The sequence below is a fragment of the Diabrotica virgifera genome, chromosome 7 (assembly GCF_917563875.1).
Source record: "Diabrotica virgifera virgifera chromosome 7, PGI_DIABVI_V3a".
Classification (NCBI taxonomy): Eukaryota; Metazoa; Arthropoda; class Insecta; order Coleoptera; family Chrysomelidae; genus Diabrotica; species Diabrotica virgifera.
In genome coordinates this window covers 160,287,762-160,313,722 of record NC_065449.1, presented here as the reverse complement: position 1 = coordinate 160,313,722, position 25,961 = coordinate 160,287,762, and the positions used below count along the sequence as shown (strand labels likewise).

Below are 25,961 nucleotides of genomic sequence, written 5' to 3'. Positions count from 1 at the left end.
TTAACAACTTCTCTTTTAACGTGTTGAGTCATTTTGGACAAATCTCATTGTTATCTAAATGCTTCAAAGATAACACAGTAAAATTTTCAAAAGTAAATATTTACAGCGACCAAAAATACAGTGAGTTAAATTTGAAAAATCATCAAAATTGATTTTTCGCATTTTTGCATAAAATTTGATTTTTGAACATGTTCCACTAATTCTAGAAAAAAATGAACTCCATATTCGGATTCAGAGACCTCGAAAATATAAGGAATGGCGAAAATTTGTTATTCACCTTAAAGTGAATTTTTGTGGTCGGGATAACGTAATTTTAATAGTTGCTGCCGCATGCCGGTCGCCAAACGCGCCCACTATTCAGTCAGTCGACTACGCCCGCTATTTTTTACTTTAGTCGGAACGCAAAATACTCTGTGTTTATAACACTCCTATTTAAACAATTTTTAACATTTTTTCTTACTAAAAACTTTGTGAAAATCTTTGACTTTTCTTATAAAAGATTGGTTAATTTCAGCTCTTAGTGTTGTTAATTAACGTAACAGTGATTTTTTCAAAAAAGGGGCTATCTCAGACCCCAAGGGTCGTAGGACCTAAAAATTTTTTTTTAAAGTTGTGTATTTTAACCAGCTTTCCGTATTTTTTATTGCCATTTAATTTGATCTAATTTCTACGAAATTATTGTAATTGTTTATATGCTTAAAAACTGCTATTTATTAACAAATAATTTTGTGTACGTATATGTATTTTTTTTACTTTTTTTTTTTCATAAGCTGTTAGTATATATCTTAACGAAGGAAATGAGCCCCGGACTATTGAGATACATTCAGCCATATTAACTGGACCAGCCTCAGAAATTAGCTCGTTTTTCAAAAAATTTTAAAAACAAATTCAATTTTACGAAAACTATTTAACAGATCTGGACCATTTTTTGCACACCATTCAAACACCATACTGCCCTCAATTTTGGGTATATTAAAACGTATTTTAACAAACAATAAAATTGTTATTAACTATATTCTAAAACAGTGATTTTGTCATCCGTTTTGCAATAACTTTTTTGTTTATTAACCGATTTTTATTTAGCGCATCTCATTCGATGTAACTTTTTCTTCTGAGAAAGTTACCTGTGGACGTCAAATTTCTAAATAAACAAGTTTTTAAGTTATGAGTAAAAAACTAAGTTTGACGTTTTGATTGTTTATTTAAAAAATGTTTCACTAAAAAATTGATGAATCCAAAGATGGGAGTCTTTTTGTAATATCTCATACTACACATTTCAACTGTCAAACCTCGTCTTTTCCGTTATGTCTAGTAAAAACCTAACTTGATTGGCCTATAACGAAATCTTGATAGTAGAGGGCCAGCAGAACGAAAGAGTAAAAAAGTACACTTACCTAGGAACACTTATAACAGAAAATAATGACTATACTGCAGAAATAAAATTCAGAATCGAAAAAGCATGTTATAATTTTATAAAAATGAAAAAGGTCCTATGAAGCAAAGATTCTACATTAGCTCTTAAAGTACGCCTAACAAAATGTTAGATACGTCTACAGTGTACTATACTATGGAGTGGAATCATGGACGTTAAATGTAGAGACAATAAGACGACTTAACGCCTTTGAAATGTGGACCTATAGAAGAATTATGAGGGTTTCCTGGGTAGATAGACTTACGAACAATGAAGTACTGAGAAGAATAGGTAAATAGAAGGAAGTTGAACTTACAATTAAAGAAAAGAAGCTACAGTATCTCGGACATGTGATGCGGGGCGAGAAGTATGGAATCCTACGACTCATAATGCAGGGAAAGATAGATGGGAGAAGAAGCATCGGAAGAAGACGAATTTCATGGTTGAAGAACCTGAGAGAATGGTTTGGATGCAGCTCAAAACAAATATTTAGAGCTACTGCCTCAAAAATTAAAATAGCTATGATGATTGCCAACCTCCGTAGCGGAGATGGCACCTATAGAAGAAGATTTAATGCTAATAAATCCAAATTTAAACTAATTAAAATAAGTTTTAACAAAATAAAATAAACGCGTTTTTACATTTGCCTTATATTTATTAAAGTAGTAAGTTATCTACAAATAATATCACATACGTGTCATAAACAAACACCAGACGATAAAAATACAAAAATACAATATAAAAATACCAAATCCCGATAGTTTTTACCACAGCCTGTTCCGTTCCTTCATATAATATAATATGATATAAAGGCAACAAGACATAAGTCCCCTTAAAGATTTCCTTATTTGCTAGTGTGTTAAAACCGAATCACGATGTTTTTAAAAAACCTATTTTTCGTAGTATTGGCCTTGTATACGATTTTACAACGCGCACACGGTGAGGATTATGCCAAAGAAGTTCAAGGTATGTTTTTATTACACTACATAGCATCTATTTTATAAATTATTCAAAGAGTTGTGATAAATATATAATACCATAATATAAATTATATAGTTTTATATAGGATTTCCATAGTTTTCACTATATTCCTTCACTCAACTATTCTCTTCAGCTCTTTCTGTTTTGCCAGTTCCCTTGCTCCAGATTTTTTCTTTCCATTGCTTCGTCTACTATATCTCTGAAAGACCTTCGGGGTCTGCCTCTCTTGCTTCTTCATCGGGCTCCACGCTATTATTCTGTTTATCCAACATTTTTGTTCTACTCTTTTCACACGTCCGTGCCGGGTTAAGATTTTACTATGTAGTGTATTTTATCTGTTCATTCCAATTTTTATCTTCAAATTGAATGAAGAAATTTTTAGGGTTGTAGTATTATAATACTAGGTGACCAAGGCAACATCTGTTTATAACGGTTAAGGATGTTTCTGACCTAAGATATTTTTAAGCTTAAAATTTTTTCATAGATATTTCTAAATTGCTGTCATTTACCGTCTCTGAGACGATAGATTCCATATGATAGCTTTTGTCTTTTACCTATATAACCAATTAATTCAATGCCTTAAATTCAGTAACGTTTACAACATTTACCATTTTAATTAGGCAATATAGTGTCTTTTACGTCATCATCATTCTCTTTGCCTTATCCCTATGCGGGGTCGGCTTCCCTAATTGCATTTCTCCACACAATTCTATCTTGGGTCATATCAATGTTAATCCCCTTTACCAACATGTCCTGCCTTATCGTCTCCCCCAGGTCTTCCTCTCCTACTCCTTCCAGGAATCTACACTTCAGCTATTCTTCGTATTGGGTGATTAACGTCTCGACGTTGAACATGACCAAACCATCTTAACCTACGGTCTCTCATTTTGGCATCAATTGGTGCCACACCTAGACTTCCCCTAATATACTCATTTCTAATTTTATCCTTTTTTGTCACTCCACTCATCCATCTAAGCATTCTCATTTCCGCCACATGCATTCGTTGTTCCTCTTTCTTTTTCACTGCCCAACATTCAGTTCCGTGCATCATAGCCGGTCTTATGGCTGTTTTATAGAATTTTCCCTTCAGATTCATTGGAATTTTTCTGTCACACAACACACCACTCGCTTCTTTCCACTTCATCCATCCAGCCCTAATTCTACTGCATAAATCTCCATCTATTTCTCCATTACTCTGTAATACCGATCCTAGGTACTTAAAACTATTGCTTTTCACAATAATTTCATCATCCAAAGATACCATTTTATTTGCAGTAACTCCATCTTTAAATGAACATTCCAAATACTCTGTTTTTGTCCTACTAAGTTTTAAACCTTTTTCCTCCAGAGCTTGTCTCCACTGTTCCAGTTTTTTTTTCTAAGTCTCTTTCACTATTCCCTATTAACACTACATCATCAGCATACATTAGGCACCATGAAATACTACCCTGTAGTTTCGCTGTTATCTGGTCCAAAACTAATGAGAATAAATAAGGACTAAGCACCGAGCCTTGGTGCAATCCGACTTTCACCTGAAATTTATCAGTCTCTCCCACACCTGTCCTAACACTAGTCGTTACTCCCTCATTCATATCTCTCACAATCTTTACATATTCGCCAGGAACTCCTTTCTTATTGAAAGCCCACCACAGAATCTCTCGAGGAACTCTATCATATGCTTTCTCAAGATCAATGAATACCATATGAGCGTTGGTCTCTTTATTCCTGTATTTTCCATCAGTTGCCTTACAATGAAATTTGCATCTGTTGTTGATCTGCCCTGCATAAAGCCAAATTGATTATCTGATATTTCGGTTTCTTCACGTATCCGTCTATCAATTACTCTCTCCCATATTTTCATAGTGTAGCTAAGTAGTTTTATAGCCCTGTAGTTTGTGCATTGTTGTATGTCTCCCTTGTTTTTGTAGACAGGTACTAATATACTGCTTCTCCATTCGTCTGGCATTTGTCCAACTTCCATAATTCTGTTAAATAGACCTGCTAGCCAACTTATTCCTGTCTCTCCCAATGCTCTCAATACTTCCCCAGGAATATCATCTGTTCCTACTGTTTTTCCTTTCTTTATTTTTTGAAGCGCTTGAGCCACTTCCTCGTTTGTTATTCTGGTAACCATTGCTGTTACTGTCTCCGTTAACTCGACAGGCTGTCTGTCAAATTCTTCATTTAATAAATTGTCAAAATACTTTCTCCATCTTTTTTTACATCTTTTCGTGAATTAGTATTTTATTATTTTCATCTCGGATACATCTAATCTGATTAAAATCTCTTGCTTTCTTTGCTCTCTGTTTGGCTATTTTATTTATCTTTGCTTCGCCTTCCCTGGTATCAAGTTGATCGTATAGGTTTGAATACGCTTCTGCTTTAGCTTTTGCTACTGCTACTTTCACTTCCTTTTTGACGACCATATAGTTTTGAAGATCTATATCCCATCTGGTTTCTTGCCACTTTTTATATAATTTTCCCTTCTCTTTTATTTTCCCTTGTACTTCATTTGACCACCACCAAGTCTTTTTGTCCTTAAACTTCTTTCCTGACGTTTTCCCAAGTATTTCAATAGCCGTCTTTCTAATAATATTGGCCATTTTTCTCCAAATTGTGTTAGGGCTTCCTTTCGTGTTCCAACATATTTTTCTACTATTCTTTCCCTGAATAGACCTTCCTTCTCATCTTTTAGCATCCACCACTTGATTTTTTGTGGTCCTCTCCGGTATTTTTGTTTAGTTTTGCTTTTTACTTCGATGTCCAGAACAAGCAGCTTATGTTGTTGGCTTACTGTCTCACTAACTATTACCTTGAAGTCCTTGCATTCACGTATGTCTTCTTTCCTTATCATGAAGTAGTCTATTTGGGATTGATGTTGTCCACTTTTGTAGGTAATAAGTTGAGTTTCTCTGTTTTTAAAGAATGTGCTAACAATCGCCATATCCAATGCTGCTACTAATTCTAGCATGTCATCTCCAGTTTCACTTCTAGTTCCAAAGCTTAATCCCCCATGTATTGTTTCATATCCTGTCTTGGCTTGGCCCACATGTGCATTGAAATCACCTCCTATTATAACTTTCTCCTCTGCTGAAATATTACTCAATACGTCTCCTAATTGGTCATAGAAAGCTCTTCTTTCATTCTCACCCAGACCTGTTTGAGGAGCATACACACACAACATTCAATACCTCTTTATCAATATAGTGACTTTTACGTATTTTAATAAATTAATATCGTGCTATATAGCAGTATACTATTCTCTTCTTTTTTTTCTTGGTCCTTAACCTGATGCAGGTATCCTGATGTCATGCTGTCATGATGCTATTAGCTGATTTTTCAATGTTCCTCCATTTCTCTCTAACACACATGGAGCACAAACAGTAGCAACAATATGGTCCATGTATCCTGTGGAATATCTGAATATCTGTCAAATACATATATTATTTAATTTCAGCACTTATCATAATCTACCTTTGTTTTTAGAATTATTTGGTTTAAGAAATACAATACCAACTTTAAATTTATATCATAGAGGAAACAAAAGCTATTATATCGGCAATATTTTCAAAGTAAGTATTGTAAGTTTCAATTATAAAATCCAAAATCAAAAAATCATATAGTTTAGGCGCCAAATAGAGTCATTTCTAGGGTGGATTTGACCCGAGTGGTCAAAGAATTGTTACAAACAATTATTTAATTGTTTATAACTTGTTGATAATGCTCTAGCTCGTAAACTAAAAGAGATAAAATGTGTTTTTCAAATAAAAATTGTTCCTTAATAAAAACAAAGAAAATAGCTTTAATTAATCTAAATATAATAATAAAAACTCAAATTTTTTTTAAAATTAGTGCATAATTTAAATTGCAAATTGAAAAATAATTATTTTTCAAAGCTTTTTCGATCCTAACTCGGCGTCTATTAGTCCAGGAACCGAAGCCTTTCACCTCGCAATTTTTACAGAGTAGATCTATTTGCTTGAAAATTCGAAAATAAGTAGTGGATAGTCCAAGGATCAAAATCTATATTATGTTGAACGGCGGTTTTACCATGGGGGTGGTTGCCACCCATCTCGTGGGTGAACATTTTTTATTATATTTTGACTACAAAAGTTGATAAAAACATTCGTTTTAAGCAAAAAATGTTCTATACATTTTTTTGATGAAATTAATAGTTTTCGATTTATTCGCTATCGAATGTGTTAGTTTTGTATCGAAAAAATCAATGTTTTTCGTTATTATACTCATTTACTATTCACTCAATTTTTGCCGCAGAAAAAAGTTTTGCAATCCAAGTTCTTGGGAATTAAATAAACTACAATTTCATATAAAATATTTTTTCGTATCTCTGATGCTAATCTTTCTATTCTGAAGAAAATTGCATTTTTACCAAACTACAAAAACTCGTTATTAAATTTAACTCCATTTTTTTTTAAACTAATCATTCTAAGCCAGTCAAACTTCTGGAATCTATTAATAATATAAAAATAAATAAGAATGAATAATGTCGATGACTAAGAACACCGCTAACTTACATTATTATGCTTCCAATTAGATATCTCCTTTTTTTTTTCAAAAAAATATATTGATTTTTTAACCGTAACTTTATTATTTTTTATCCTAGAAAATTTGTTAAAAAAGAATTTTGTAGGTTTTTACAGGACCTATACGGCTTATAATCTTAAATTCTTTTAAAGTCCTCATTTGCAAAAAGGGGTGACTTGGAAAGGGTTGGTAAAGGTTGTTTTTGCATGTTATTACAAGTTTTAATTTTCAATAGCTCACTCAATTTTTGCCGTAGAAAAAAATTTAGCAAACCAAGTTCTTGGGAATTAAATAAGCTATCATTTTGTATTTAAATATTTCCTCGTGTCTCTGATGCTAATCTTTCTATTCTGAAGAAAATGGCGTTTTTTACCAAACTAAAAAAATTCGTTATTCGCTTTTAACTCATTTTTTTTTTAAACTTATCATTCTAAGCCGGTCAAATCTCTAGAACCTATTAATAATACTAAGAAGACCAAATGAGGCTAATGATCAATTTTAATTAGGGTGGAGAGTAGAGGGAAGTTTTAGATCACTTTTTCGCTGAAAAAAAAATAGGGACTGACATTCTTTTTACTATAAGTCACTTAATTTTTAAGCTAGGGACTATTTTTTTATTTATGGAGATAGATAGTTTTAAATACTTTAAATTAGCTTAAACAAGTTATCCTCGAAAAATGCATAGTTTTCCCGTCTTTGACTCTGAAACTACAATATTTAGCATTTTACGAAGAAGACCTAACATATAATAAAGTATAGCTCGATTACTATTGGTCTTAAAGCAAATTATAAAAAACGGTTTTGTTTGTTTTTTTTTAAAGATACATTTTTGGTAAGCAAACTTGTTTTGATAGAACGAAAACTTTTTGTGTTATTAGGAGAAAACTGATTAAAAACAATGATTTTTTCGATTTAAACCAACACTTTCGATAGCGAATAAATCGAAAACTATAACTTTTATCAAAAAAATGTATAGAACGTTTTTTGGTTAGAATGAATGTCTTTACCAACTTTTGCGGTCAAAATAAAATAAAAAATTTCCAACCCCGAGATGGGGTGGCAAACACCCCCATGGTAAAAGCGCCTTTCAGCCTCATATAGATTTTGATCCTTGGACTATCCACTACTTATTCTCAAAAATTTTCAAGCAAATCGATCCATTCTGTAAAAATTGCGAGGTTTTGTCCTATTTTAAGCTTCATTACTTGGACTATATGCCCGCAAATGAACTTTAATTTATTAAATTATTTTATCTTTATTTCTATTAAAATTTTAGCCGTTTGTCGTTATAATTTTATTTTGGCGTCTATTTTATTATAACGTATTGTCCTTATTTCTCTATAAGAGTTTTAAACAAATTTGAGCAATAAACCTTTATACTTTAATTATTAACACTAATTATATTGAAGGTCTCAAAAGAAATATTTCGAGCTCAGGAAAATGGTCATAAGTTTAATTTTGGCCAATATACATATAGGCATATTAATAGCGTGCTCAAAGAAGCAAGATCGGCTCACAGCAAAAAGGTTCGTGTACGAGCCTCTCTGTACAAATATTATAATTTATATGCGTATATTAATTTCATTTTTCATTTTTGACAGTAACGCATAAATTCATTATTTCATAAACCAGCCACTTTGAGGAAAATTCACGAAACAGTTCGAGTTTTATTTTTAAATTACGATTTTTTGGCATATATACCACACCAATGATGTCATCCATCTGGGCGTGAAGACGAAATCATTAATTTTTTTAAACGAGAATAGGAGTAATGTGTTAGCTCATCCTAAAGGTTATTATATTCTCTATTCAGCAATATAAATATTAACATAATTATTTATACAGGCTGTCCAATTTTTTTAAAATTAAATTATTTGACACAAAAAGAAGAATGTATGTAAATTATTTAATTGAAAATATATTTTACTTCCGTCGGAAAATCAGAAAAATATTTACTTCACAAATAAAAATTGCTCTTCGCTTAAACGAAATGTTCAAACTGCCAAGAGGTAGGTGGGTAGCAGCTTTAACATTGAATTTAAGCGAACAGCAATATTTATTTGTCAAACATCTTTTTCCTGTTTTCTGACAACAGTAAAACGTATTTTGAAATAAATAAAAACAGAAACCTTGTTTCTGTCTCAATTAATTTAAATATTTTTTTGAACACCCTGTATAAATAATTATGTTAATTATTTGTTTATTTGTTTGTTATATTGTTTATTCAGTGCCGGATTTAAGATATTTGCGGCCCTAGGCTAAATTACCCCGAGCGGCCCCCCGATAACTTCACGATTATGTAATTAAAGCATAAAGACTTAAAGTAGCGATCAACAGGTAGCCAAAACGCGTTCCAAGATTGCGGCTATAATTTTGAATATTTTTTCAAGATATTTGGCACACGTATTCGTAATATAATAAAGATTGGCGATACAGAGCCAATTTGAAAAATATATTAATATGTGGAAATTACTCTGTAATTAAATACAATATTAAAAAAACGAGCCTATACCGCCATTAAGAAGAACAAAAAAATACACTTTTTTCAGATAAACTTTTTTATTCGATGCCTAGATTTTGTGTCATTTTGGAACTACTAATGAAATAAAAAATTTTAGTAGTTCCAAAATGACACAAAACCTAGGCATCGGATAAAAAAGTTTATTTGAAGAAAGTGTATTTTTTTGTTCTTCTTAATGGCGGTACAGGCTCGTTTTTTTAATATTGTATTTAATTACAGAGTAATTTCCACATATTAGTATATTTTTCAAATTGGGCTCTGTACCGCCTTCTTTATTATATTACGAATAAGTGTGCCAAATATCTCGAAAAAATATTCAAAATTACAGCCGCCATCTTGGAACGCCTCTTAATCAGCCTCTTAATAATAATAATAATTAAAACGTTTATTTTAATTCTACTTTTTAAAATTCGTAATACAAAGCATAACATAAATGGACAGAAATGCCTCTAATATTCTATTTGAATACGGACATAAATATGTTGAAATGTATTTACTAATTAAATAATCTTGGTTTGCAAATTTGGCTAAAACCCCAAAAGAGGTCTAACAATTTCTATATTTATAGAAATTTCGAAAAAGAAAATTTATAGAAAGAATTCTGTATTTATAAAAACCTTTAATTGAGATGTTGGTTTTTCGAAGGATGCTGAAGATCTCTTGGACAGATCACGTGACCAACAACGAGGTGCTGAGAAGAATAGAGACTGAGAGAGAATTCCTAAATAGTGTAAAAAACAGAAAAACGAGTTATCTACTAAATAATTTACATAGGAGAAAGATACAACTTTTTACGACTCATAAAGGAAGGGAAAGTGGAAGGAAGAAGAGGTTCAGGAAGAAGGAAATGCTCCTGGCTGAAGAACGTAAGACGCTGGACAAGCATGGACACACATTCGATACTAAGAACCGCTCAAGATAGAGAACAATTTGCTGTAGTTATAGCCAACCTTCAGTAATGGAGTAGGCACATTAAGAAGAAGATAGAAAATATATAATTCAAAATAATAAACTATTTTTAATGGGAAATAAGCCACAATTTTACCAAAAAATGATTTTATTAACGTTTCGAAGCCCAAATCGGGTTTCGTGGTCAAAATACAAAATACTACTAAAATAAATAAAAATGATGTTGCTAAGTAAAAAATTTTTCTAATAATTTATTTAATCTGACTCATTTATACTGGTAATTCAGACGTATATTATACATTTTAAAGTAGAAGACTTTAAAATGATATCGCCAATATTTATGAGTTGCGTTCCTGGGACGACTTTACTAAAAGATAGTTCATTCAATTATATGAAATCAATCCCAACTCGAAACGTTAATAAAATCATTTTTTTGGTAAAATTGTGGCTTATTTCCCATTGAAAATAGTTTATTATAAAAATGCCACAAGGAAATAGCTTCAGAACAACATAATTCAAAATGTTAGAAAACAGCAGTTATTTGTAAAATTATTAATATTGCTCAAATGACTATATTATAAATAATTAGTATTGTAGTTAATTTTTAATATTACACACCATTTGTTTCATTCGGACGGAAAAGTACAGATGACAGCAAAAAATTGAAAAAAGCCGAGTTGAAAAGACATTATAAATAAAAGAACAAGCAAAATAATATGAACTGTACTAGTAATAGGCTACGGTACTGAAAAATACAAATATTAATGCCTGGTTGCACCAACAAATTTTAAGCTCCAGCTTAACCCAGCTCAGTTTATAGATAGGGCCGATTTAAGCGTCACATACGTTGCACCATAATTTTCAATTTTTATCAATGCAATCCACATGACAATCCATATTGTGGCAAGCTAAAAATTGATCTAAGACTCAATGGTGCAACGCATATGTTTCGTTAAGAGGATCAGTACGTATTTTCGGCTGCAATGCTATTCAAATGGGGATTCATTTTTTTCGAATCCTGAGAAAACTAATAAGTATTTTTGAAAAATTTAAACGCAGAATGAAAGATTACGTTATTAGCGAGGGCCGAAAGTCCCTGAGAACTTCTATAATGTTTATTTTAATAAGTTACAGGGGTGAAAAAACTAAGAGAAAATTTAGTGTGATTTTTAATTTCAAATATCTCATTCAAAATAAACTTTTTATTTATTCTAAGGGACTTTCGGCCCTCGGTAATAATTTAGTCTTTCATTCTGCGTTTAAATTTTTCAAAAATATTTATTGGTTTTTTCAGGATTTGAAAAAAATGAACACAATGCCGTGGTAATATTTTCCAAATCTGTCTTTGTCTTACAACGCACTCAACCGAATATAATATTGTCAGCATATATTGTCAGTCAGACACTGACAATCAGTGACAATTTTAAATATTTGACATTGCATCGGGAATATTTTGAGAAATTGATTAAATATTATTGATATATAGTGTATTTGATAAATAATTGATTTAAGACGTGAACTTAATAAAACGTTATTTATTCTGTATTATTTGTAGAAGATCCAAGCAGAGAATACATAAGATATATCCTGTGATCCAAGTATTTTGTTGTTAGAGATGTTCAAAATTGTAAGCGTTCCAGAATAACAACATATTATTAAAAAATCACTTTAACACTTTTCCTCTTTTCTCGATTGATTATTAGTTTTTGTTGTACAAATAAATTATTACAATCACTGAAAACATAGTTAGTGAAAAAATTATCACATTTATTAACGGAATTAATAATTTGCAATTATAAAAATAACAGTTATCCAAGAACATTCAAAAGCCATCTCTTTAAATTAATTATGACATTTTCAAGTAGAATGACATTCTAGTAATGTTTACATATCCACACCAGTGTGAATTTTACTACACGTAATTTGCCGTGTAAAGACAGAAAAAGTAGGGATGATACACGTAAAATATTTGCGAATTATGTACCCATAGCCTTAATGCTCATTATTCCTTATTCTCTTATAAAAAATATGATATCTAAACTCTAAAAACTCACTTTTCTAGCTTTTGGCTGCAAAATCTTTAATCAAATTTTTAAAGTCTAAGGCTTGAAAAAGCTCAGCATTTGAAACAAAACTGGCCGAACTAGACAATCTAGAATCTTTGTCAAAAGTCGAGTTACTCAAGTAGTTTTTGATTCTTTTCAACACGCTGAATGATCTTTCTCCAGATGCATTAGATGTTATCATGCATAGAAGAATGCGCAAAGCCGGGCCCATATTCGGAAATAATATTGTTAACTGTTTTTCATGAATGATTTTCAGATACTCCAAAAGTGTATTTTTCGGAGGCTTGGTAATCTTGTTGTCATGAGGTTCTCTTTCTTCATCAAATATACCTTCAACAAAGCCTTTGAACTGTACACACTCTTCTCCAAAGTTGCCATCTATGTCGATTCGATACTCTTTAGTCAAAATAGAAACGTTTACCCCGATTTCTTCATTGAAAATTGATGATATGATAAGTTGTTTTAAATCCATTTTCTTTATTAAGACTTAAATAAACTTCGAACCTTTCATTCAATTCTAAATAGAGCGTGTCAATTACAACAATGAATCTTTAAGTTTTCTTTGCCATTAAAGTGGGGTTCAGTGGATTTATCTTCTTTGTCTTACGTAGGGAGAGTTTTCTTTTCGGGCGTCTTTTTATTTCAAGAATATAGGTTTCATTTTTAGACAACTCTTTTCCTCTTTTTTCATAGGAATCAAAGTTATCTCTCAGACTCAATGCATACTCTTTTAGAGATTTGTATGTTGCAAGTCACATTCAAGTCTGTATCAGTTTGTCATGTCATGTTTTGCTACTCTTGTTAAAACGTTCTTAAATACCGTATCTCTTATTTGAAAAATTGTTTACTGATTTCAATTCAATTAGTAAAATTTTTTTACCAAAAAATTTTTTTTACAAAACGCTGCGGCCCCCTTTTGATTGCGGCCCTAGGGCGTGGCCTAGTCGGCCTAGTGGTAAATCCGGCACTGCGTTTATTACTTCGATTATGTGTCTGTCAACTCCCCATTCATTTAGTGTCTTCCATATTATGTTCTTTCTTTGGATTCTGTCGAACGCTTTTTTCAGATCGATGAGTAATATACGTATCTCTCTATTCTCATTTATTATCTTCTCACTTACTTGTCTTATTGTGAATATTAGCTCTTTCGTGCTTCTGTCCTCCATGAATCCACACTGTGGTTCTTCCATGATTGTTTCTATTTGGGCTTTTATTCTTGTCTCTATTATTCTTGCGAATACCTTCCCAGGGATAGTTGATATGGTGATACCTCGGTAATTATTACAGTTTCTCTTGTCTCCCTTTTTGTGTATGTATTGGTAATATAATATCTTTTTTCCAGTCCTTTGGTATTGCTGCTCTCTTTATAATAACATTCATTAATTCTTGCATGCTCTCGATTCCCTCTTTTCCCATGAATTATATTATTTCCGGGGTGATATAATCCTTGCCTGGTGCTTTGCCTAGTTTTATTCTTTATATTACTTTATTTAATTCTTCTCCAATTCCACTTGTTGTTCGTCATTCCTTTCTTTTATCTCCCCTATATTATCCATGTCTTCATGTTTTAGCTTTTTAAAAAGTTCTCTCTATCTTTCCGTTATTTGTTTTTCTTCTGTTAGTAAGTTTTTTTTAATACATAGTTTTAATGAAAACATGAAAAACTAAGATTTCAGATATATTAAAACAGTTTCCAGGTGGAACTGATATTTAAAATTTATTAGTGTGAGAATTTATGTTATAAAAGTATTTTACATTACAGGGTAATTTGTTACATGCCCATCAATTCTGTAGATACCACGACATGAATTTGGTCAACATAGAAACCCATGAGGAGCACGACTTTTTGGAAGAAAAACTGATTGAAACAGGTATTTAGGTTCATCTTAAAACTTTTGTTGAAACTGGTATTTAATCTTGTTCTGAAGCTATTTAGCATATTGGCAATATTGGCAATATTGGCAATATCATTTTAAAGTCTTCTACTTTAAAATGTATAATATACAGGGTGTTTCATTAATAATTGTCCATATAGTAACTGGAGAAACCTTAGCACAAAATACGAAGATTTAACCTAAAACACTTAAATAAAATATGGTTGCTTACTGAGTTACAGGGTGTTCTATCTAAAAATTTAAAAATTATTTTTGCTTAGCATTTTAAAACTATTCGACATATCCTTTTCATACTTGGAATAAAGTGCGACTACTATACACCCTACAAAATTATGATAAACAAACGTTTCTAGGTACTACCAGAGGCGTACAACTTGGGATAGTAAATGGTTGACCTTTCCCAAATTCTACGCCACTGGAGGAATTACTATTTTAGTTCCATTTTTAGATTGTCCAATACATTCTACGTAAATAATATACTCTTCATTGGTAACGATAAAGTCATTAGTTTTCGAGATATTTGAAGTTAAATATGAAACGACACAGTTATTTTGATTAATTTATGATGATATGATTAAAATTTAAAAATTATTTGTACCCAGTAATTTAAAACTATTTGGCGTATCCTTATCATACTTGGCAGAAAGTGTAGGTACTGTACGTACACCCTACTAAATTAAGATAAATAAACGTTTTTAGCTCATACCAGAGGCGTACGACAGGAGATAGTGGCTGGTTGACCCTTCCCATATTCTACGCAACTGACGAAATTGCTATTTTAGTATAATTTTTTGATTTTTCAATACTTTTTATGTAGATAATATACTCTTCATTCGTAACGATAAAATGATTAGTTTTCGAGATATTTGAAATTAAAAATGAAGCGACACAATAAAATAATCAAAATAACCGTGTCGTTTCATTTTTAACTTCAAATATCTCAAAAACTAATGACTTTATCGTTACGAATGAAGAGTATATTATTTTCATAGAAATTATTGGAGAATCCAAAAATTGAACTAAAATAGCAATTACGCCAGTGGCGTAGAATTTGGAAAGTGCCAACCCTTCACTTTTCCACGTCATACGCCTCTGGTAATAGACAGACATGTTTGTTTAACATAATTTAGTAGTTTGTATAGTACCTATACTTCCTGCCAAGTATTAAAAGGATACGCCTAATAGTTTTAAAATGCTGAGCGAAAATACTTTTTAAATTTTTAGATAAAACACCCTGTAACTCAGTAAGGAACCACAATTTATTTAAGTGTTTTGGGTTAAATCTTCGTATTTTGTGCTAAGGTTTCTCCAGTTACTATATGGACAATTATTAATGAAACACCCTGTATATCTGAATTGCCGATATAAATGAGTCATATTAAATAAATGATTAGAAGAAGTTTTTACTAAGCAACAACATTTTTTTAATTTAGTATTATTTTGTATTTTGACAACGACACCCGACTTGGGCGTCAAAACGTTAATAAAATCTTTTTTTTTGGTAAAATTGTGGCTTATTTCCCATTGAAAATAGTTGGAATTTAATCATTATGAAGTCTAAACAAAAAAAGATACCCAAATATTTTTGTAATTATTTACTGACATCGACAATTTTTTCTTCCTTTTTATACATTACACTTTTTGTATTTTTTAAATATTGAGAATTTATTGACTTGGTCACCTGATGATTTACATACACTGTTGACAATATATTGAAGGCTGTATCGTGTTCTGAACTTGAGTTAGCTCTTTAATTCCTGGTTGCACCAACAAATCTTAAGCTCTAACTTAGCCCAGCTCTACTTATCGTTAGAGCCGCTTTAAGTCTTACTTATGTTGCACCATAATTTTCATAATAGTATTTTTATAATATTATCTATGCAGTGCATGTGGCACTGCATTGGTGCAAGCTGAAAATTAATCTAAGGCTCAATGGTGCAATGCTTATATTTTCGAAGCTGAGCTTAAAGCATGTTTTATGATTAAGATCTGTTGGTACAATCAGGCATCAGTGTTGGAATACTGCCAAACGATAGCTTTTCTATCTAATTCTTTTCCAAGAAATATTAACGCTGTCAAAAGCAACATCGGACTGATCCTCTCTTTTTGATTTATCAGTATAATGCGCTAAACGGTTTCAGCTACGGTAAGGCCAGTAACGAAGATTAAGCATAAATCCTCACTTCCTTACTGTTACAACGTGTTGTTTTCATCTTTTACGTAATTTTTCCGGGTATTAGCGCGCTCATTACCGTACTCTTTGTAATTTTAGGTCCTCCTGATCAGTATTTCTTTACTTCTTTCACGAGAATACCTGACGACAAACTTTGGATTTCTGTAACAAGTGGAAAACCAGTTGCATATTTCAACTGGCAAAAAGGTGAACCCAACAATATCCAAAAAGAAGAACAGTGTATTGTAGTGCGCACAGAAAATAAACAATTGAGATGGTATGATGGCTTCTGCTGGAATCATTATTATTTCATCTGTGAAGTTATATGGACCAAAACGGACTCGAAATTGTTGCAAGTCTTAATAGATAAACTCGAAAATCAAATTGAAGGAAAAGGTAATGTTAGGTAAGAAAAATTAGAAAATATAACAGTTTGTGCTGTGTTTTCCTTTTACAGTTTGAATATTTTTGTGTTTGATATTTCAATACATCTTGCAGAAAGTTTGTTTAAATATTTTTTTATCTATTTATCTATTGCCCTTCATTTGTCCAAAGTTGAACGTAGGCCTCCTCCTTATTTTTCCACTCTTCTCAGTTCTTAAAGTACAAATTCTGGTAAAATATTGTATAGTATTTTTTGAGTCAAACAAGAAAATATATTAATTAGAAGTTTGTACAAAATAAAATTATAAGTAATTCCTTCTAAGTAACGTTTATTATACAAAAAAACCAATAACAAGAATATGTGTAAGATACTTTATTTTTAATAAATAATATCTTATTTTAAATTATTTTCAAAATATCGCTAGAAATAACTATATAGAAATAACTATAAAATTGGTGAGTAGTTAGAAGATTCTTTAAGGAACAAAGGTGACATGATGCCAACTTGCGCTTTTACCTTGGGGGTGGATGCCACCCCTTCTCAGGGGTGAAATTTTTTTTTATTAAAAATAATACCAGAAATCGATAGAGGGGCAAGTTCTAAGCAAAATTTGTTATATAAAGTTATTAACATAAATTAATACTTTTTGAGTTATTGAATATCAAAGATTTTATTTGTTCTTTAAAAATGCATGTTTAAAGCTGTTTTTCACGTATTACTCAAAAACTATAACCGTTTGTAAAAAAGCTATTATTACCAAAATTAAAGATAATAAAAAATTTAATACACATTCCACTTAAAGAACTAAAGTAATGTTATTTCAAAGTAAGTTATAGGTAATTGAATATATATTTTTTTCGACGAGTACCTACTCAAATCTAAGTGATCAAGCTTACATAACGGGAAAACGATGCAATTTATAAAATATATCAAATATATCTGTTGAGCATTTGTCAAAGTACTTCGGAATACCCATCAAATGAGCTACAGTAGAAGTTAATAGCGTCAAAATTAAGTAAGTTATGATGAAAATAGGAGAACCCTTTCGATTTTTCTAGAAAAAACTGTAATCTGGTAAACTAGTAATCCTCACAAGAATTTCATTAGGTTAATATACTTAATGATTTCAACAATTTTGACCGATTTAGAATGCATATTTTTGAAAAAAATATATAATTTAAAAAAATCAGAATTTTTAAAATTATCGTACTTTTCATTTTCTTTTGATAATAACTCCAAAAATACTGAATATACGTAAAAAATCATATATAACTAAATTTTAGTTTTTTTTTGTTCCAAATACTCTTTGCATTTTACTATTTCCGTAGAGTAAAAAATAACCGAGATAGAAACGTATAATATTTAAATTTCGCTGCGAGAACTATGTAACCGGGGCCATTTAACCTTTTATTTTTAAAAAAGTAAGAGGTTTAAAGACTAATTTTGACGTTTTTTTCTAGCTCTTGGAATCAGCTTTTAACTAGTTTTTAGATGAACCCTATATCTTAAAAATTAACGGAGTTATATACAAAAAAATCAATAACATTTTTTGGAAAAATTTTTAAAATATACATTTTCAAACATTTTTGGTACATACATTTTAATGCTAATAACTTGTTCGAAGGCTTATTTGATAGATATTTCTATGAACTTTGACAAATATTTAATGTTTATGTTATAAAGTTCACCATTTTCCCGGTATTTAAGCTTGAATACTTAGATTTGGGTACTCGATGAAAGAAATATACATTTAATTACCTATAACTCACTTTTAGTTAACATTATAAGGTTTTCTAGTAATGGGTTTATTTGATTTTTTATTAGCCTCAATTTTGATAGTAATAACTTTTTTTCCAAAAACTTATAGTTTTTGAGTTATTTATGAAAAATCGGTTAAGAACATACATTTTTCTCACGAAAAATTAAAATCTTTGATCTTTAATAACTCAAAAAGTTTTGATTTATTTTAATAAATTTATATAAAAAATTTTGCTTATAATTTGCTCCTCTATCGAATTGTGGGGATATTTTGAATAAAATAATTTTCACCTCCAATAAAGGGTGGCATCCACCCCAGAGTAAAAGCGCAAGTTGGCACCATGTCACCTTTGTTTCTTGAGATCACGGAGGGAACCTTTGTTCCTGGGGAGCACGGAAGGAGCCTCCACGCAAGTGATATTATAAGAACAAAATGTCACTGGCGCTCCCTGGAAACGCCCGTCGGGCGGCCAATCCTTCCACCACTGGATCCGAACAAACAAACGAGAATCACCGGCTCTTCTCAGAGCCTACATTGACAATGATGACCATAAACATTGAGGGTACTTGTAATAAACAGGAAATTTTGTCTGAACTGTGTCAAATCCACAGATGTGATATATTATGCATACAAGAGACTCACCGTGACATATCAGCACATAGACCTAGCGGTGAGGGTATGCAGCTTATCATTGAACATCCAAGTGCAAATCACGGAAGCGCCATCTTCGTGAAAAGAGATATTCATTTAACATCAGCTCAAAAAACATGCTACAACGATATTGAAATTCTGACCGTCGAAATAGGAGCCTGCACAGTTACAGCTGTGTATAAACCACCCTGGAGAGAATTTGTTTTCTCCCCTCCAAAAAATTTCGATTCTCAAAAAACCAGATTTATTCTCAGGGATTTTAATAGTCATAATGTTCATTGGGGCTACGCTTCAAGTGACAAAAATGGAGATCTTGTGGAATCGTGGGCTGAACAAAACAACCTGGCACTGCTGCATGACCCAAAACTGCCATATTCATTCCAAAGCAAAATATGGAAGAGAGGTTACAATCCTGATCTCACCTTCATCAGCATGTCTTTAGAGGACCGTTGCGTCAGAAAGATATATAAACCTATACCAAAGACACAACATAGGCCCGTGGGAATATCCATATACAGCGCTATAAAAGCTCCCAAAATTTCTTTCAAACGAAGGTTTAATTTCAAAAAGGCGAACTGGGAAAATTATACTGATGAATTGGAAACACAAGTGAAAAATATAGTCCCTACCCCCAAAAACTATGATGCGTTCATCAAAATTGTAAAACGAACCTCATGTAAACACATACCCAGAGGATGTCAACAACATTACATATCTGGTCTGAACGATGAAGCAAAAGACACTATGACAAAGTACACCGAAGAATATAGTAAAGACCCATTTAGCGAAGTTACGGCAGAGATAGGGGAGAGAATGCAGTAAATACTAAGCGCCTCCACACAAGAACGGTGGAGCGAGACTTTAAGTAAAATGGATATGACGCACAGTAGTAAGCAGGCTTGGAATATGATAAAAAAACTGAATGGTGATCCCACAGATGTGAAAGAGCCATGTGCAATAACGCCAAATCAGATAGCCCACCAACTGCTTCTGAATGGCAAAACAAACCATCGTTGCAAAACGCCAAAGATTATAAGAACTCAAGACCAAGGAAACAACTCTCTTGCGAAACCCATTTACCATCGAAGAGCTTAAAAATGATATTGACTGTATGAAAAATGGAAAATCCCCTGGGGTGGACGAAATCCTAATAGAGCAGATAAAACACTTCGGGCAAAAATCGAGGCAATGAGTGCTCGATCTATTTCACATCTATCGCTCCACCTACCAGATTCCACAAATGTGGCGTAAATCAAAAGTAGTAGCCCTTCTGAAACCTGGTAAAGACCCTGAACTACCGAGTAGCTACCGTCCGATATCTCTTCTATGTCATTTATATAAATTGTATAAACGCCTCATTTTGAACCGCATCCAGGAAACATTAGATGCAAAACTAATCTCACAACAAGCAGGCGTCAGACCAGGTAAATCATGCACAGGCCAAGTGCTCAACCTAACAGAGCACATAGAGGAGCGATTTGAGCAGAGGGAGATAGTGGGAGTAGCCTTGATAGACCTCACAGCGGCCTACGATACGATAAACCACAGAACCTTGCTAACTAAGATCTATAACACTGTGCCTGACTATGATCTGGTAAATATCATTGGATCACTGTTGTGTAATCGACGCTTCTACGTTGTGCTAAATGCAAAGAAGAGCAGATGATGGAGAACTCAAAAAAATGGCCTACCTCAAGGAAGCGTTCTGGCGTCGTCCCTGTTTAACATCTACACCAATGACCAACCAATGCACCCTCGGACTGAGAGTTTTGTGTACGCTGACGATCTTGGTATCGCCGTAAAGGGGAAAACACTCACACAAGTAGAGTCGACAATGGAAGAGGCTTTAAACATGATGTCAGCTTAGTACAAACAAAACTCATTAAAGCCAAACCCTACTAAAACCCAAGTATGTGCATTCCACCTCAACAATCATCTGGGGCATGTAAAACTGAATGTTTCTTGGGAGGGAGAACGCTTGGAACATACTGATAGGTCCAAATATCTTGGAGTGATATTAGACCGGTCACTAACGTATAAATTCCACTGCCAGAGCACAAGACAAAAGGTTTCAACGAGAAACAACCTTCTCCGGAAACTTGTAGGGAGCAAGTGGTGTGCAAACCCCCAGGTCTTAAAGTCAACAGCTGAGGCCTTATGTTTCTCAACAGGAGAATATGCTTGTCCCGTCTGGGGTAGATCTAGACACGCCCAACAAGTCACCACGGCGTTAAATGAAACATGTAGAATAATTACCGGTTGTATGAAGCCTACCCCTCTACCATTACTGTACCGGGCAGCTGGATTCGCATAACCAGACGACCGTAGATGCGCCTCACAATATGTGGAGAAGTTCAGGCTAACTTTTGATGAAAGGCACCAATTATACGGGTTTGACGAACCGCCAGGAATCAGCCAACTTAAATCAAGGAAAAGGTTTATGAGAAATGTCAGCGTCGAACCACCCGAACTGTTCCCCCTACATCCAGAACGACCTAATGGAATGAACCTGGACTGGAGAACCTGGCGGACACTCAACCGAATACGCACAGGTGTTGCCCCTGTAAAACAGAACCTTATTAAATGGGGCATCAAGACAGATAACGACGCACTTTGTGAATGTGGGGAAATACAAAGCGTGGAGCATCTGAGAGTATGCAGACTTTGCCCATCACAGTGCACCCTCGATGATTTATGGTCGCAAATACAAAGGGTGTAGACGTAGCCCGATATTGGGCAGAAAAACTGTAGACGGATCCAGACACGAAAAAGTAAGTCCTTGAGATATCCTCTAACCACTCACCAATTTTCATGCAAATCGACGGAGGTTCAACGAAATCGGAGGTAATGATTCATATCCACCTTCAGTGACTGCACTATGTACATACATTTTAAATCTAAAATCATGAAAATAATCATAAAATTTCCAAAGTTTATACATTGTAAACTATAATACGGCAGTGCTCCTAGTAGCATTTAACGTGCCTTGGTTTGTTTATTTCTACTGCATCTTGATTGCAAATTTAGTATATTAGCATATTACATTTTTTCTATGAATACCACCAACAATCCTTTCCAATTTAAGTATTTAAAGCAGACTGTTGGTATTTATATAAAAATGCTCAATTCTTCAAGACCTTGACAAATCTTTCAACATCTTTCACGATCTTAACAATATAATGGTAATTTAATAATTACGCAGCATCGATTTTTAAAGCGAAAACTTCTTTAGGGACGTTGTGCACATTTTGGATGGAGAAAAATGATTAAATTAGCGACCGTCATCGCTTCGACGAAATAAATTTTTAAAATGAAAACTTCTTTAGGGACGTTGTGCACTTTTTGTATGGGGACAAGTATGAAATTAGCGACCGTCATCGCTTCGGCGAAATAAATTTTTGAAGTGAAAACTTCTTTAGGGACGTTGTGCACATTTTGGATGGGGAAAAAGTATTAAATGAGCGACCGTTATCGCGACCGACATCGCTTCGACGAAATAAATTTTTGAAATCAAAACTTCTTCAGAGACGTTGTGCACTTTTTGGAAGGGGAAAAGTTATTAAATTAGCTACCGTGATCGCTTCGGCGAAATAAATTTTTGAAGTGAAAATTTATTTACGGGCGTTGTTCACTTTTTGGATGGGGAAAAATTATTAAAGTAGCCACCGTCATCGCTCCGACGAAATAAATTTTTGAAGTGAAAACTTTTTTAGGGACGTTGTGCACTTTTTATATGGGGAAAAATATTGAATTTGCGACCGTCATCACCTCGCCGAAATAAAATTTGTACGTATATATTTATACTATGATTATATATATACATAAATAGAATAGGACGTAGGCAACGCGTATATATTACTTCTTTTTGGTTGGGGAAAAACATTGAACTCGTAATTGATATACTATAAGAAGTTTTCACTTTTGTCGGCACTCCCACGAGTGCCCTAATTTTTTTTCTATGGATACGATTAACAAACCTTTGAGATTTAAGTATCTAAAGCAGATTAATGACATTTATTAAAAAATGATCAATTCGTTGTTCTTGACAATAAATATCCATAAAAATGAAATGTTAATTTGGTAGAATTCTAAGGGGGTTTACGTTGGATAAAAGTATAAGTGAGAAAAAATTATTCTTCTGGATGTGCCTAACTGTGAAGAATGTTGGCGATCTTCATGACTATATTGTAAAGTATGTTGTTGTTGTTGAACTAATGTTGTGAATAATGTTGTACATTATCTGCAACAGCTCGTAAAAGCCGCACAGCTGTTGTATTGAATCAGATTTGGAGGTTTTTTAAGGAGGATGCTCTTGTTCTTGCTGGGCCGCACTTTTAAAATATTTTTCCTCGCAGGATGGCGTGTAGGAGAGTATATCTGGATTTATTCCTCATAATTTGTCTGAAATATTTTAACTTTCGAGATTTGATGGTGGTTATTACCTATCGGTTATTCTTCATTCTTCTGAGGACCTCCTCATTTGCGACTGGGTCAGTCCACGGGATTTTAAGTATTCTCTGATATAGTAATAACATTTAATGAATGACTTCAATATTAAGGACATATCGTTGTTCGAAGTCCACTATTAATTACCATAAAAAAGGACTTTTTATGGTTGCATCGCAGCATTTTTTATTTATACCAAGAAACAGGTTGTGGCTCTTGAAGAGGACCTCCCTCCGGTTCTATATGGATATAGCTTTAACGATTCTCACTCTAGTATCTTTGTTTTTAGTCCATTCTTTATTTATTATGGTACCAAGGTAGTTGTCACTCTTTCTACAGGCCTTTGGTTGAATTGTCTTCTTTACTTTTATTGAGTACAAATTGTTCACTGTAATACGTGATTGTGTTCATAAGAATTTGTACATAGATCTGCTAAGTTTTCCGCAAACATTAGGGTGCCATCTCCATATCAGATGTTGTTTACCCGGTACTTGTATAGTAGAATACCTTTTTCAGTTTCGTATAAAGTTTATATTGCCCGTGAAACCGTGGAGTTCATACAAGACCCTGATATAGACACTTTGGAGTGGCCATCAAGATCAGATGATTTTTCACCCATTCAACATCTGTGGGATATGGTAGGTCCAAACCTAAATCGATTGTCACGTCCTCCAGCATACTTAGATGATCTTCTGCATGTCATAAGAAGAATCTAGATAAGTATTTCTGTAGACCACTTAACTCGATCAATGCCCCATAGAACTGAGTGCATAAGAAGTCAATGAAGAGCTACTCATTATTAATTTTTTGATGAAAGTTGCGTTGCAAATTTGTTTATATAATATAGTGTTATCAAATAATAAGTACAATGTATATTATAATGTATACTTCAATAAGTAAATTAATATTTAAACAAATATTTGTTCTTATAGGTGTAGCATTTTTTGGACATCAGTGTATATTTACAAAAAAATTTAAATATTTGTGATCAAAAACAAATTTATTAGAAATAAGTCTTAATTTTAATTTTAACTATTTCATTGGATAATCAAATTTCCTTTGTTTTATTCCAGCATGACCATAGGAATGCCGACTGTTCATTAACCAAAATGCTACACTCCATAAAAAAAGTCAACATAATATTTTATATTATAAAATAAAAGTAAATAAACGGACTTTTTGTTTGAATAAAATTATATTATTATATAAACGTACAAGAATTGAAAAAGCAAGAGCGTCGTTCACTAGCATCAAGCAAATTTTCACCTCTAACAGCCTCACCCTACCACTTAAAATCGGACTTCTCAAATGTTATGTATTTTCAATTTTGACATATAGAATGGAGGGCTTACCGACGTATAATTTGTATATCCTGGACACAGCTCGTGACCAACGGGAAAGTACGATGCTGGATAGGTAAGGAGTGAGAGATAGGAATGATTTTAAAGAATAGCATGTGGAATACTTGTGTCACATTATGAGTATACAGTGATGAGCGCGCTAATAACTGGCAAAAAAGCACAAAAGATGGAGAACATATTAAGTTGTGAGATAAAAAGTAATACAATTAGTAGAGGTGTTAAAATTAGCGATAGTAACATATACATTGACATTATATTGATTGTTTCCCACCTCTTGACGTATCAGAGGAGTATGTCAACTAAAACTGTCACTGTAACAATGGCATTTCTCAAACTTATCCGATATGTCTAAAGGTGGGAAATAATCAATATAATGTTAATTTTTAAGTTACTATCGTTAAAAACTAGGTTCATCCCTTTTTATCTCACAACTTGATAAGTTTTCCATCTTTTGCGTTATTTTGCCGGTTATTAGTGCGCTCATCACTGTATATAGATTACTATACAGGGTGATTGATTAGTGGGGTAAAGCTCAATGCTTCGCTATAGTAATAGATAGCAATTAATAAGTTAATAAAAGTTAATAAAAAAAAATTTAGCCACCTTTGAGCTTCACATTTCAAAATTAGTTAGAATGTTACAGGGTGTTCAATAACACAGTGGCAGAACAAACTAATGTTTTTCTAAATGGAACACCCTAATATAATGGAAAATATAAAGGTTTGCTATGTTATACAGGGCATTTACCAAGTTATAACCAATTTTATATGAAAATCGTAACAAGTTCAACTCCCTGTATAAATAAAAATAAGCCAAATAGCAATGGTTTATTAATGCCATATTTTTTTAGGTATTGTC

At 32.7% G+C, this 25,961-nt stretch overlaps 1 protein-coding gene across 2 annotated transcripts; it reads left to right on the top strand.

The window, feature by feature from the left end:
* The first annotated feature begins 2,155 nt into the window (after positions 1 to 2,155).
* Positions 2,156 to 24,935, top strand: LOC114331902 (C-type lectin 37Db-like). 2 transcript variants are annotated; one of them, XM_028281593.2, is made up of 5 exons: positions 2,156 to 2,377; positions 5,879 to 5,964; positions 14,196 to 14,304; positions 16,601 to 16,897; positions 24,816 to 24,935. In XM_028281593.2, the coding sequence occupies exons 1-5, from the start codon at positions 2,287 to 2,289 to the stop codon at positions 24,818 to 24,820; spliced, it is 588 nt and encodes a 195-aa protein (XP_028137394.1). In that variant the 5' UTR covers positions 2,156 to 2,286; the 3' UTR covers positions 24,821 to 24,935. The 2 variants fall into 2 exon arrangements, with proteins under 2 accessions (XP_028137394.1, XP_028137393.1); XM_028281592.2 differs by having other exon boundaries at positions 2,157 to 2,377; positions 16,601 to 16,907.
* The last annotated feature ends 1,026 nt before the right edge of the window (positions 24,936 to 25,961 follow it).